A 15,375-nucleotide genomic window follows, 5' to 3' on the forward strand; every position below is an offset into this window, starting at 1 on the left:
TGTGTGTGTGTGTGTGTGTGTGTGTGTGTGTGTGTGTGTCAGTATGTACGTAGAATTTCCTTTTAATAAACTTGTAGTAAAAGCATAAGAATGTAGACAATCATGCTGATAAAAATCAATATGACTACAAAAGTGTCTATCTTTTTTTACTGTATGAAATTTGTTTTAAAAAGCCTACATTTAGCCTATAATCGTAATAATACCCCCTCAGAACAGGGCATTATTGACCAGTAATGCCCTGTTCTTCAGGGATTATTACTTAAATATCTACAGTGTTACAAATCCTGTAATAATTACATATACTTTTTAATGTGATGTGTGTACAATCCATGATCTTTGTGCTGATATAGGCACAGGGGAGTCAGTGAGTTTGGTGCAGACATGTCAGTGATACAATAGACAGAATTGGTGGGGAGGGCACTGAATAGATTGGGTATAGAGCTGTTAACAAGAGAAGTGTCCCTCTTACTGCAAAGCAACAAATCTGCAGGAACATGAGACATATCAACTGTGTCTCTTAGGCTAAGGCCCCGGTAACGCCGCTGTAACGCGCGCCCGCGAGATTGGCGGCGCGTTCAGCCGATTCCCCGGTCTGCAGCTCACTGCAGGCAGAGAGACTGGGGGGGGCGTGGTGGGGGAGTGACGGGGCACGGCCATTACGTCACCCGGCAGGTTCGCCCTCATTGGCTGAACCGGCAGGGGGCGTGCCTAATCGCTCAACGCGAGTCCTGCTCTCAATTCTATTGAGAGCAGAAGCAACTCTCGGCCGAGCGCTGCGGCCCCCCCTCGCAGCGGGCCCGGCGCCATTGAGGGGAGGGCTCTCGTCCGTGCAGAGTCCGCCACAGCGGACGCTGTAGTAGGCAACGGGGGCAAGGCCTTACTCTGCACAGTGATATTTATTACTATCTCTCTATATGTAGGATTATATTGTTGTGAAGAAGCATGGTGAGCATGTCACAGACAGCAGCAGTCCCTGTGTGCCAGAAATATTCTGCAGGACCCAGAGACCCATCATGGAGAATCCAACTAACTCCCTGATACATGAGAGAAACGATGACAAGAAGCTGATGTCTGAGAAGATCCTGGAACACGCCAACATCATCATTCACCTGCTGACTGGAGAGGTGAGGGCTGCTGGGCAGCGTTAGATATTACCTCCTTTCTGTCTTCATTCAGACTTTTCTTGAACAAACTTTGTTCTATGTATCTGTATTTTCCTCTCTGCCTTGCTCACCTGACTTTCTATAAGGAAGAGATTCTTACAGGACCAATTTATTATGTCTGGATACTGAGTGGGGATTCTCTGTGTTTCAGGTACCTATAAAGTGTGATGATGTTGCTGTGTATTTCTCCATGGAGGAGTGGGAGTATTTAGAAGGACACAAGGAGCGTTACAAGGACGTGATGATGGAGAAACACCAGAACCTCAGCTCACTGGGTAAGAGGAAGTTTTCTGTTATTCTAATAGAGATGTCAGTCATGTTTGGATCCAGCACACAGGAGCTCAAGTTACACTTTGTGTTTTTATTGTGAGGTTTATGGGAGGAACAAGAAACAGGTTACAGAGCCGGGCAAACAGAGGTTCATCTCTGTCACTCAGGACGGGATATTTTAGAGCAGAGGTTCCAAACCTTTTTTCTCTGGACGCCCCCTATTCATAATGCTCAGTTACCGTAGCCCTTACAAATGTGCGAACAGGACACATATGGGACAGACCACTGCAGACACACGCGCTGAACAGATTGCAACACACACACAAACCGGTACACACTCATAAATAAGACAGTCACAGACAAAATACAGACAGACGCACCACAGGAAGACAGATACACGTAGCAAAGACAGACACACACAGTACAGATACACACACGCCAGATGAGAACAGATACAGACAGTTACATTCACCACAGGAGAACAGATACACACACACACAACAGGAGAAAGGATACAAACAAGATAGATGCACGCACACAGGACTGACAGACACACACACCACGGGATAATAGCTATACACAGGACATGAGAATAGATACACACAGGGCAAAGCCACAACACAGGAGAAAATATCCATATGGACACACACACACACCACAGGAACAGATACACGCACAGTGGTGAACAGATACTCATAAGACACACATACATACACCACAGGTCAGGTACACACACCACAGGGGAACAAACACAAGAAAACAGGTACACACAGAACAAATGCAGACACACCACAGAAGACCAGACAGACAGCAAGACACAAACACACACAGGAGAATATACACAGTGGAGAACAGATACACATAGGACATGCAGACATAGAGCACAGGTTAGATACATACATACACACACACATTGGAACAGATACACACATGACACACTTTCACTCGCACATACAAGAAAAGATACATACATACACACCCGAGAGATCAGATGTAGATAGACTCACACAGGAGAATAGATACATACACACACCCGCGAGAACAGATTGTGACGGTAGGGGGTAGCCGGCCTTCATAATAAAGGTGAAGCCTAGCTTGCAGCCCCTAAAAAATGTGTATCAAGAGTTGAGAGTGTCAGCTCTTGAGTCTAATATTATACATTACTGTGTTGCCCTGTAATGCGGTTCCCATTATATTGGAAGAGGGAGGGTAGAGGGGGAGATCAAGGACATGCAGGGGTACTATAGAGATATAGGGTCCTATGCACTAAAGGTTCATAAAAAATCGCCGGGCCATTTAAATCACTGGTTTTATGAGCGTTGCTATCACGTATTCAGAAAGCCTCCATTACCTGTCATAGCAAAATTCACAAAACGGGCGATTAGCCGGTGATCTGATGAACGACCCTCTGAAAAGGCCTTACCCGGCGAGTTGTATCTGCTGCAGAGAGAGCTGCTCTGAGAGAGCTGTCTCTCCTTGTGCAAATCTCGCCCGAAATTCATGTGTATAAATTTAAATTTTATTAATAGTTTAGATGAGCAGGGGTTCTCCTGAGCTGAACCGCATTGGTTTCAGCCTCGGGGACCCCCTACTTCCCGGGATACAGGCCCCGTTATGGGGTGCTCCTACTGTATCTCCTATGCATTTTATTCCCACGGTCACGTGCCGCAGACTTTTAAATGCATAGGAGATACCGGCACCCTATAACGGGGCCTGTATCTCGAGAATTAGGGTTCCCTGAGGCTATCTGTTATGGTAATGAAGTTTACTGTAAATGCATTTGTATTGCATAGGATTCATGCCAGGGGCCTCAGGTGCTAATATTAATGGATATCAGTGGCAGAGATCCCCAGCATGAATCCTATGCAGGAAAAATGCATTTTTTTTCTTCTAATTCCCATCTCGCCGCTTCTCTGCAGGTTTCCAACACCTTCTTGCCAACTTTTTCTGGCGTGAGGATTTTGTGATAAAATCACCATTCTAGAGCATGATAGGCGTTCATAGCCTTATGACTGCTTCTAGAATTGTGCGAATTTATGAACATGCCGAAAAGCGGCGATAAGTGGCTCATCACCGCTGCCTCTGATTTTTTTTTATGAGCAATTTTATGGGGGCGATTCAGTCTTTTATCACCCACTTATCACCGCTTACTTAATAGCAGTAGGCATTTTTGGTGATAAGTGCTTGATAAGTGCCTTATGAATGCTTACTGCATAGGCCCCATAGTGACCCTTTACAGTGTCCTTACTGACCCCCTGACTGAGGGGACTAACCAGAGGGTTCTGGCAGGCTGGTCCCAGAATGCGGACCGGCGTTTCAAGATCTGCAGACCTGCCTTGCTACTGTCAGTACCCCAAAGACCTTGCAGCCTTTGGGACCCCAGTGGTCAGAGACCCCAGCCCCAGGGGTGGGTATAGAGGGTGGTGGAGGTAGACAGGTGTGTTGCTGCAGTGGACCTTTGCCCTGTGGAACTTGGACTATGGAGAGGGCAATGGGTCCCGCAAAGCAGGAAGAATTTACCGCCCGGAAATCTCTGTCCTGAGACTTCATGGATTTTCAGGCTCAGCAAGCCACCTGATGAGGTGGCTATCCTGGAGGGGGGAGGTGTGAGGGGTGGTGTGACAGTAGGGGGTAGCCGGCCTTTATAATAAAGGTGAAACTCGGCTGGCTGCTCATAAAAACCGTGTCAAGAGCTGAGAGTGTCTGCTCCTGGGTCTAATATTGTACATTACTGTGTTGCCCTGTAATGCTGTTCCCATTATATTGTCCCCTGCTGGGTTATAAGATAGGGATGCCATGTGTGGCTAGGGTCCCCCATAGGAAATAGCTGCAGGAATGGGACTTTGGGAGCGGGAGGTTAAAGGTGGATGTTGGGGACTTGGTGGAGTCTGCCCAGCGGGTGGCAAAGGGTTGGCTGGGGGAAGATGCTGCTCGTAGGCGTATTTCCCATTGGCCGTTTCATATTTCCCACCCACCCGGCTTTTCGAGATGGCTTGGCACGCCCCCTCCTCTGACATCAGCAGCCCGACGAGCCCCAGTTCTGATTGGCTGTTAGGGAAATTTCCCACGCTCCGATTGGTTGCTAGACTCTCGTCCATATTAAACATAGAACAGCGGTGTCTATGTAAGGAGACTGCCCAATCAGAGAACCAGACCATCTAGTGACTTGAGTCGTTGATGCAAGCGCATGCTTTTCAAAGTTGCTCTGTGGTGAATAGCAGAGTAACCAGCTTCGGTTTTGAAGCTAGGAAAGCCTGCCCAAAAGTGACTAAGTCAGATGCGAGGACCAAGTTCTGAAATTAGAACATAGTGATCGCGGTTAGGTATTCTACTTGAAAAGAGTACCAGGAAGACCGGGGAGGATTTCCCGATAAGGGTAAGCCTTCCGAAGCAGGTGCCCTGCACCAATTTGAGTCTAGTTTTCACCCCCAGACCCCCAGTAAGTGTGTAATTTGTCTGTATTTTATTGTGTCCGTGGGTTTACCTGAATAAACCTCATTTTATTCCACTATGTTGTTTTGCCTAGTAAATAATCCCAGAAAGGTTTAAGTGTGTTAAAAGTGCTAGTCCCCATGACACAGATGTAGACAGACAAACACACAGGAGAACAGACACAGGACAGATAAACGCACACACCACAAGAGAACAGATACACCCAGGACAGATAGACACACCATATACACAGGAGAAAAGACACATACACACATTAGAACATATGCATAGACAGAGACACACAGGAGATATTGTGGCAACGTATTCCGTAGCGCTGCTGTACAATAGGGTTGGAGGACGAAAACAATAGAATAAAAAGCATAAACATACATTGTTACAGTTTGTTAGGAGGAACCTGCCCCAAGGAGTTTACAATCTATAAGGAAGGGTAAGTGAAACAGAAGGTACAGGGGGTAATTAGGTTGGTGAGTGTTAGGTGGCTACTTGTTAATTGAAGGATTTGGCATTGGATAAGTAAGTGGGATTATACTGAGGTAGAGTCTGTGAGAGCAGGTAATGTGTGAAGATGGAAATGCTTCAATATGCATCTGAAATATTTTATCCAAGACCAATCACAGAGCAACTGTAACAGCAGCAAACGGCTGACACCCTTTGTTCGCCTTTGTTGTAAGTGAAGTCAGCTGCACAACACACAAACCCTTACAGCAGACATGCACGGTGCAGGGGCTGAAAAACTACAGGTCATTGAAGTTGTGCCTCTATTTTCCTCATGATGTTAACCCTGTCCATGCTGGCTTAGTGGACAGGAGGAGCGGAGAAGGCACATTGGAGAGACCCCCTTAGTGGCCGCCTTTGGCGGGACACAGGTGTTATGTCCCAGAGAATCTGAGATAAAATGAAGGTGCACATGCTCCTTATGTTACCACCTGATTGGCTACTGCTTGGTAATTCAGTCATTCAGAAAGGAGGAAACTGCCCAGTCCCCTAACAACTGCCCTGCTTTGTCAATGCTCCTTATCTTTTGTTCCTCCCACAGCTCCCCAGGGTGCGCTAGACCCCTGCTGAGACGGGTTCCTTTTACCACTATGTCACATGGAAGGAAATAAAATGAAAATGGAGGGATTAAAATACTCTTAATTACCCATTTATATTAGGAAATAAAAATAAAAAGCAATATAAATATGATTTCACAACACAGTAGGTTTTTGAAAGGTGTAATTCTAGTGTCATTTACAGCACACAAATGCATTGTATGGGGTTCTCTTGCAGTATACATTCTTGTCTGATTCCCACCACAAGGAGTAGGACATTTATTCTGGGCTCCAGGGTGCTATTTCTGAGGGTCAGTAAGGCCTCGGGCATGGTCAGCGCTTATACGCTGACCCGTGCTGAGGCGCGCTCTTACTTACCAGTGAGCCCCTGCAGCCGCAATGAGAGCGGCTTTAGTAGGGGCTCGCCTACGCTTCCGCAAGCGTGCGGAAGCGTAGGTCTTAGGAAAAGTTTACATTTGCGTGCTCATGGGAGTGCAGGGCCGGTCACGTGAGCGGTTCGCCCAATGAGGGCGAACCAGCTCCGTAACGTCACTGGCCCGCCCCCCGACGGCGCGCTAACCAAGGCCAGGGAAAGCACCCGCTTTCTCTCAGCTTCAGCGCGCCTCCGCACGGGCTGAGTCACCATGGACTCAGCCTTATACATCCGGAACTTCTTATTTTATTTTTTTTAGCTCAGCTAACTTAACTCATTGTGTTCCAGGAAGTACTAGAAAATGTCAGTTGTCCAAACCAATTTCAATAGACTTGCAGAAAATAGCCATATAAAAGGAAATACGGTAATTGAAATGTTCACCCAGTAATGTTAAATGTTGTTTATGCTATTATTGAACTTATTTTCACACAGTGCATTTATTTCCAACAGATAAACCCAGGAGCACAAGTACACCTGCAGGAGGGCACACTCCTCTTTGCTCACCATGTTGTGGAAATGAAGATAACAGTGTTGTTAAAAGTGATAAAGGGGCAAATGACTTAAAGCGAAATAAACCAAGTAAGAGACAAAGAAAAGCTATCAGAGTTATGGCTAAGGAATTAGGCTCACATGAAGAAGAAAATCCCAGTGTCTCCCACATTGATACAATGCAAGAACATGAATATGTGTCTACTCATATTAAGTGGGACAAAGGAAATACGAATGTCCAGAAAATTCACATAAATGTGTCAGTAATGAAGTATAAGTGCAGTGAATGTGGTAAAAACTTTAGTAATAAATCATCTTATACAATTCACCAAAGAACACACACTACAGAAATGCTGCATAAGTGTTCTGAATGTCAGAAATGCTTTACTAGTAACTCAGCTCTTTTTAAACATCAGACAATTCATGACGGAGTGAAGTTGTTTCCTTGCTCTGAATGTGGGAAACACTTCTCTCATAAATCATTTCTTTTTAGACATCAGAGAATTCACAGAGCAGAGAAACAATTTTCTTGCTCCGAATGTGGTAAATGTTTTTCCGAAAATTCAAATCTTCTTAGACATAAAAAATCTCACACAGGAGAGAGACCATTTGTTTGCACTGAATGTGGGAAATGTTTTCCCTATAAGTCAGAACTTGTTAGACATCAGACAGTTCACACAGGAGAGAAGCCATTTGCTTGCACTGAGTGTGGAAAGTGTTTTCCCCACCGCTCACAATGTATTGAACATCAGAGAGTTCACACGAGAGAGAATGCCTTTGTTTGCTCTGAATGTGGCAAATATTTTTCCAAGAACTCAAGTCTTGTTAGACATCAGATAATTCACACAGGAGAGAAGCCATTTGATTGTTCCGAATGTGGGAAATGTTTTTCTGATAAGTCAAATCTAGTTAAACATCAGATAATTCACACAGGAGAAAAATCATTTGTTTGCTCCGAATGTGGGAAATGTTTTTTCCATAAGCCAGAATTAATTATGCATCAAGCAATTCACACAGGAAAGAAACCATTTGTGTGCTCTGAATGTGGGAAATGTTTTCCCCGCAGTGCAACTCTTGTTAGACATCAGAGAATTCACACAGGAGAAAAACCATTTGTTTGCACTGAATGTGGGAAATGTTTTTCAGACATCTCAACTCTTGTTAGACATCAAACGATTCACACAGGACAGAAGCTATATGTTTGCTCTGAATGTGGGAAATGTTTCTCTTGTAAGAAAAATCTAGTTAAGCATCAGATAATTCACACAGGAGAGAAGTCATTTGTTTGCTCTGAATGTGGGAAATGTTTTTTACGTAAGCCAGAGTTAATTATGCATCAAGCAATTCACACAGGAAAGAAACCATTTGTGTGCTCTGAATGTGGGAAATGTTTTTCCCGCAGCACAACTCTTGTTAGACATCAGAGAATTCACACAGGTGAGAAACCATTTGTTTGCACTGAATGTGGGAGATGTTTTTCCGACAGGTCAAATCTAGTTAAACATCAGATAATTCACACAGGAGAGAAGTTATTTGTTTGCTCTGAATGTGGGAAGTGTTTTTTCCGTAAGCCAGATCTAGTTCTACATCACGTAATTCACACAGGAGAGAAACCATTTGTTTGTTCTGAATGTGGGAAATGTTTTCCCCGCAGCTCAACTCTGTTTAGACATCAGATAATTCACACGGGAGAGAGGCCATTTGTTTGCTCTGAATGTGGGAAATGTTTTTCCCAGAAATCCCATCTTGTTATACATCAGAAAATTCATACGGGAGAGAGACCATTTGTTTGCTCTGAATGTGGGAAATGTTTTTCCCAGAACTCACAACTTGTTTTTCATCAGAAAATTCATATAGGAGAGAGACCATATGTTTGCTCTGAATGTGGCAAATGTTTTGCGCAGAACTCGCATCTTGTTAGACATCAAACTTCACACATGAAAGAAACTAATTGTTCCTAATGTGGGAAATGTTTTACCCAAAGTTCAGAACTTTTTAAACATCAGAGACACCACAGATAAAAATATATTGCATTAAAAATGTCACTGTGAGAGTCGTTGATTTTTGTTTTCAAAATCTCAAAAAGTTAGACATTAAGGTCCTTGTGTGATGGAAGAGACCCTTAAATAAAGGTTATGCACAGCCTGCAGCCTCTTTGCACAACAAGTACCTTAATACTGGAGTCAAATAGAAGTAAAAATGTATTTATAATAGGCTATAGCTTTTTGGTAGACCTTTTTTTAATCACATCCAGCAAAAGGCCTCCTGCAGTGTTTCCTCTCTTGCCGCTGCCATTTGATGCATGACACTTGCTGAGACTTAAGGGCTAGGACGTTTGGCTGCAGCTTGTCACCACTTGACATTTTGCTACACGCACTCTGACCCCATTGTTAAATCTCAATGTCCTGCGTGACCACCGCTCCTGTAAATATCCACGTGGTGGACATTGACAAGGGCATGCGACATCCGTGCAGGAGTGCACATGGCAAATGTAAAGCGGCGACCTGCCCAGCGTTGACTTGTAGTGACGGCGGACCGCTGACAGCATTTTAGTCACGAATAATCGGCCGCGGCCAATTGTCCCATTTGTAAATCATCCCAATACACTGAGATGAGGCTTTTGATGATTCTTAGACCTCGGACAATGCGGTACCCTTGGTTAGGGAATCATTAATCCCTTCCGTTGTGGATTCCCTTTTATTTTCACATTTCTGTTGTGTGCGGGCAAGCTCTGTGTGTGGCTGAAGATTATCAATTGCCCCATAAGGAATAATGGGGCAGAAAATCTTCAAAATTCCCTTCCCGGGAATATCCTTTCCCTCCAATCTTTAATCTAAAAAAATTCATATGGAACTATAAGAGACCACAGGTGAGAGGGGGGATTATGGGATGACTGACCTTGGTGGGGGGTTTAGCAGTACCTTGCTTGTTGTCCTATTACAAAGCAGCCCAATGATGTCAAATTGCTCAATGGCATATAGACCCCAAATTGAAAAGATGGGTGGAAGTGGAAAAATTATTCTGCTCTCTGGTGGAACTGCACACCTTAATTTGGTTACCAAAATTGAAAGTCAAATTTGACTGTAAACCGCTTTTCTCAATGACCAACTCCCTAACAATCTGGGAGGCTGTTAAACTCAGATATAAATTAACCACTAAAAAATCATTGATGGCCCCCCTATTGGATAGCAAAGATTTTACAATTTGGAAGCAGAAAGGCATTATTAGACTGAAAGATCTGGGGGGGGGGGGTGTCGAAATAATATTAAAACATTTGAACAAATGAGGTCAGAAAAAGACATACCACACTCTGAATTCTTTAGATAACTCCAGATAAGAGCATTTTATAACAAACCTAACCCCCGGCCCCTATTAAATTTTTTTGAAAAGCTCTGTATTTTAGAAACAGACACCAGTGGACTTACATCTCAAATGTATAAAGAAGTGACCTGCTCTAGCTCTGAATACTCCTGAAAGCTGAGGTATATGTCTCAATGGGAATCAGACTTAGAGGAAGTGCTGGAAGAGGAAGAGTGGGACAAGATCTTTATCTCAGTTGCCAAAAGCTCAATCTTCACGACGTTAAGGGAGAATGCATATAAGGTAATGATGAGAAGCTATCTCAACCCACTAAAATTATCAACATTTGTCGCAGGTTACTCCCCATTGTGTCCAAAACAATGTGGAGAGTCAGCGGATTTGTTACATATGCTGTGGTCCTCCCTCAGATTGCTCCTCTTTGGGAGAAAATTAGAGATTGGCTGCAGAGGATTTTGGGCCTCACCATTCCATTAGATCCCTAGCTATTTCTATTGAATAGGAAGACCAGGCTTATCCAGGACTAAAATCAAATTAATTGCACATTTTGCAACCGCAACGAGATGCAAGATTGCAGCATTATGGAAACTAAAGGAGATCCCAACCATTCTTAAGATTCGAAACAAAATTTGGGTTGTCCGCCAGATGGAAAAGTTGACAAGTTTAGTCAATGACTTTGGCACAAAATTTCTAAAAGTGTGGTTACTGTGGCTAGCCCAAACAGATATTCCTGTGGTGAAGAGAGCCACAATTTCACTTTAATAGGAAAACATGCATTCTCCCTTGACAGAGATGAGGTAGAGCCAAGATGCAAGATGTTAAATTAATATAAGATGATGTTAGTCGGGTAGGTGGAAGATAGAGGTGAGACCGCACATGGGATATGGCCCCTAGTGTAAGATACACCCCCCCCTTTCTCCCTTCCCCCTAGTTAGGTATTTTTTGTTTTTCTTTCATTATATGTGTTAAAGGTCCACAATTAATAAATGTATCATGGAATATTTGTATGTTGTACCAAAAAATTCAATAAAAATGTAAGTTATAAAAAAAAATTCCCATCCAGGCAGTTTTGTTTTTAGACTCACTTGGGGAAGCCATTCACTTGCTGTGTTGTCTCTCCAAGCTGTACCATGCAGTAGCCACCTGCCTCTGCACCTAACCTTCTGGCCCCACCGACTAACTACCTCCAGTCTGCACCCGGGGGCGTTGGTGGTGCCAAGGACAATGGGGTACTAGGAATCCGCAAAGCTATTACTATATGTGTGCAGATCAGCTTATACCAAGAGGAGGCTCTGCAAGCAATGAACAATAGGATAACTAAAAATGCACCCAAGTCAGTGAAGCAGGAAGAAGCTTGCTACAGCTAAATGTATGCCGGGTCATGACATCACTCATTGACTCCTGTTACCTCTGTGCGGTGTATACTCCGGTGTACTCCGTGGTTCTCTATGCACCTGTCCTGGCAGTTAGATACTATCCTGTTTGAGCCCTGCTGCACCCACGGGTGTTTTTTTAGTCAGCCTAGAGTTCATTGTTAGCGGAGCCACCCCTTGGTTGCCTTTGCTGGGGTATTAGATCGCACACAGGGATATACTGCTAGCTCTGCGGATTCCCCCCTTTCACTGACTTTTCGGTGAAAGGTGGGAATCCGTAGAGCTAGCAATATATCCATTTTATTTTTAATTGTGTAGCTTTCACAAGAGTACATATAACAATCAATCCTGAATCTGAATATAATGTGCACTGAGGTCTTAGCCCTAAACAGTCTATTTTATACCCTAAGCAAGGAGGCATGAATGCATAATTTCACAATGTCATTGTCACGGCAGACCAGTACTTTTACACCGAAACCACTGGGATCACGAGCACCAGACAGGACAGAGTTGTTGAATAAAATGAGGTTTATTCTGGCAAGCCAGCAGACAAAACGGAGATGCACAATACAAGATACACTACCAACTGGGGACCTGGGGAGTAGTCTCTAGTCTCGCTAGGTGCAAGGGCCTGCTTCAAGTAGGCTTCCCTGTCTGCTGCTCGTCCTGTATCACAGAGTGCTGAACACACAGCAGCCACTCTGTAACTTCTGCAAGTTGATTCTCCGTCACACTCCACACTGTTAAACTCCAAAGATGATCTCCATCAAACTCTAGAAATGTTCTGGTGCTCTGATCAGCAGTGCTCCTTACATAGCCCTCGGTGGCTATCTTTAACAATGAGCAGGAGCCACAGCCAATCAGAGCATGGATTGAGATGGGGCAGCCAATCCCCAGCCGGTTGCTCGCCTGGCTGCACTGGTCAGAGGAGGGGGTGTGCTAAAGCACTCAAGACCTCCCACTGGGCAGGTGCCACAGAGTCTGCAAGAAACTAAGGCTTTCCTTGGTTAGAGCCCATCCCCAGACCTGATTGTCTGCCCTTTCCCACTCAACAAATGTCTTGACACCTTGCTGCTCCCAGCCTTTGTCTAAATCCAGCATTTCTACTCAAGTGCTTAGGCCAAGTTAATTGCCCAGTCTGTTTGCAAAGAAATTATTATATACAATCCCCATTTACAGGCCTGACCCTCACAAATATATTGCAGTTCTTACACATAGATTACAAAACACTTTACTTCATATTGCTTGCTCTCTAGAGTGGGGGATTACATTTACAGGGAATAAAGTGCTTTGGAATACATTCTTACATACATAGTGCATTATATATTCCCTGTTCTCCCCCCGATTAAATACATTTGGCTGAATTAAACATTACTTAGACAGCCAGTTTACACGGTTCTAAGGGTAGCTAGCTGGGCTTCACCTTTATTTTGTGATGCCAGCTAACCCTACCGTCACAGTCATAATGTCTTACTGGGCATTTACTTGCTATTCCGGCATCTAAATCGTTACTTGTTATACAACTTGCCATATATTGTAGAAGTCTAAGCAAAAAAAGTAAAGATATAATACATGGCAGACTTATCTCCCCCCTCCCCTTCCAAGGCCAAAAGCTTGCATATTTCCTGTTAAACCCTACAAGAGGGAGTAAATAGATAAGGAAGATAGGATGCCAGGGTGAGACAGTTGGTGAGAACAAAGAAACAGCAGTCTATGCAATTTATGAGGAAAGCAAAGTTATGGGAACCTAACAGACATCATTTTTATTCACATAAATGTTTAATATCTACCCACAATGCACTTCAGAAAAGACAAGTTATTGCCCACAACCCACTGCTATAGCAAGGCCTGAAGTTTAATTCCACAGCAATAACTAAAAAGCCTAAGGCTGCGCTTATAGTACTTGCTACGGCGGCTGCAATGTCGCAAGTACATGCAGTCCGTCACAGGTGCCCATAGTGGGTGCGACCCCGACGGTGCTGCAGAGTGACGTAGCGGTCGCGATCGCTGGTAGTCAAAATAATTACATTTTCAGCGATTGCCGTGTGATGTCAGTGGCACGTGAGCAGTCCAGCCAATGAGGGCGAACCACTCACGGCCTATTCTCCACCACGCCCCCCAGTCACCCTCTCATCTCCTGCACCCGAGTGGAGGAAATGCTACAGCGACGGCTGATGTCACAAAGTCACATCGCCGTAGCCCTAACTGTAAACGTAACCTAAGTGGTGGTTTCTCACACACCCAGTGATTTAACTGTGGCTGTGTGGGAACTGATGCCCACTGAACACAGCAGTGACTTTTTACTTTTACCATCATGGTTTACATGAAACACAGAGCTGACACAAGTACAAGTGAAAACTACTAATTAGTGTCTACAATAACTAGAGGTCATATGACAATACAGAAATGTATACATGTTATATATTCTATTATATTGCTATTTGTATTAATGCTGTATTAACTTTTTTTATCATTATTATATTAGATCTATGTCAATAACATTTTATTTGGGCGGGGGAAGGGGGTAGGATTTGTGAATGCAAGTCATGTGATTTGGAATCCATGTTGTCAGTTTGTATCCATTTTGTTTCTCCACACTCTATTCTGCAATCTTAGTTTGTAAGATTGTTAGAAAGGATTGTTTATAGTACATTTTGGGTACATGATGAAGTCTGCCCAAGGTTTAGATAACAGGCTTTTATTTATACATCAATTTTGCTATTATATACAGCTCTCGGCTTCCTAATCTTATCACTGTTTAATTGTAATATGTTAAATTAATAGCTAGGAATTACTATATGAATTAAGTTTCTCAATAGATGCATCAGAAGAGAACAGAACAGAAAATTGATGCACAAGTCTGGTCTCCATTGTTAACCTGTAAATGCCGGTACTAACTGAAGTTTGCTATTGTAAAATGCCTCAAGAATAAATATATTGGATTTTCAGAGACACCGGTGTCACCATCATTATTGGATAAACGAATCTGTATAATAACTCTCTGGATAAATGTTTCCTTTCATAAATGAGCCACAATCGAATTTGAGACATACTGTACTAACGATGGGGGAGTAGAAGGTGTGCCCAGAGTCCTAGGGGTGATTCTCAAAACCCTTTTCTTAACAAAAGTAAGTATGTGATCTAGATCAATAACGAGAAGAAGATATTGAAGAAGGATCCGGGTCATTATACTGTACAAGGACATGTTGAGACTTTACCATCTGGATACTGTGCCACTGGAGTTAACAATGGGGTTGATACAAGAGTTTTTTGGACAGCAGCTTCCTGCAAAAGAACTGTGATCATAGAACTTACTTAAAGGGCCCGGTGCCCGCTCCATAGTTCAAAACGCTAAGCAAGAGCTTTTGTGGAGAGGTCCATCTTAAGGCACCTGATTGGGGATAATACTAGTGGAAGGGTGTTTTCCTCTGGATGATCCTGTAATACAAGCTTCAGTGCGTAAGTATTGAATGTGGGGAGCGCAGAATCTGGGGAGCGCAGAATCATGAAAAGAAAAAAATTCATATATTGCAATGTTTAATGACTTTGAAAAGAATGTTGTTTATATTAGTGATCAATATCACTACTCACATTACCCAGAAAATTAGTAGACACTAAGAGGTTTCTTTGTATAGATGATCCCAGTCTTTCTTTTTCAGTCTTTGTATGCTGTGCAGTTTAATACAAGAAGAAACCACCCATATTGGTATGTGGAAACTTGCCTCAATGGATATGGTGGGTTCCCCTCATGGAAGTTATGGTACAAAGAGATATCGTGTAAAAATGTATTTGATGTAAAAGCAGTGTAGAATCTGCACTTACATATAAAATACAGCAGTGGCCAG

The 15,375-nt window shown here is 43.4% G+C and overlaps 2 protein-coding genes across 2 annotated transcripts in view; one reads left to right on the forward strand and one right to left on the reverse strand.

The window, feature by feature from the left end:
- LOC142465244 (uncharacterized) overlaps positions 1-11,681 on the forward strand; it is a 42,825-nt gene extending 31,144 nt beyond the window's left edge. The window contains exons 7-9 of the mRNA XM_075569243.1: positions 921-1,124; positions 1,315-1,438; positions 6,801-11,681. Coding sequence (XP_075425358.1) covers positions 921-1,124; positions 1,315-1,438; positions 6,801-8,800 — 2,328 coding nt within the window. The 3' untranslated portion in view covers positions 8,801-11,681. The remainder of the gene's footprint in view (positions 1-920; positions 1,125-1,314; positions 1,439-6,800) is intronic.
- LOC142464645 (uncharacterized) overlaps positions 1-15,375 on the reverse strand; it is a 755,558-nt gene that overhangs the window by 673,462 nt on the left and 66,721 nt on the right.

This window comes from Ascaphus truei, chromosome 13 (genome assembly GCF_040206685.1).
Source record: "Ascaphus truei isolate aAscTru1 chromosome 13, aAscTru1.hap1, whole genome shotgun sequence".
In the NCBI taxonomy this organism is placed as follows: Eukaryota; Metazoa; Chordata; class Amphibia; order Anura; family Ascaphidae; genus Ascaphus; species Ascaphus truei.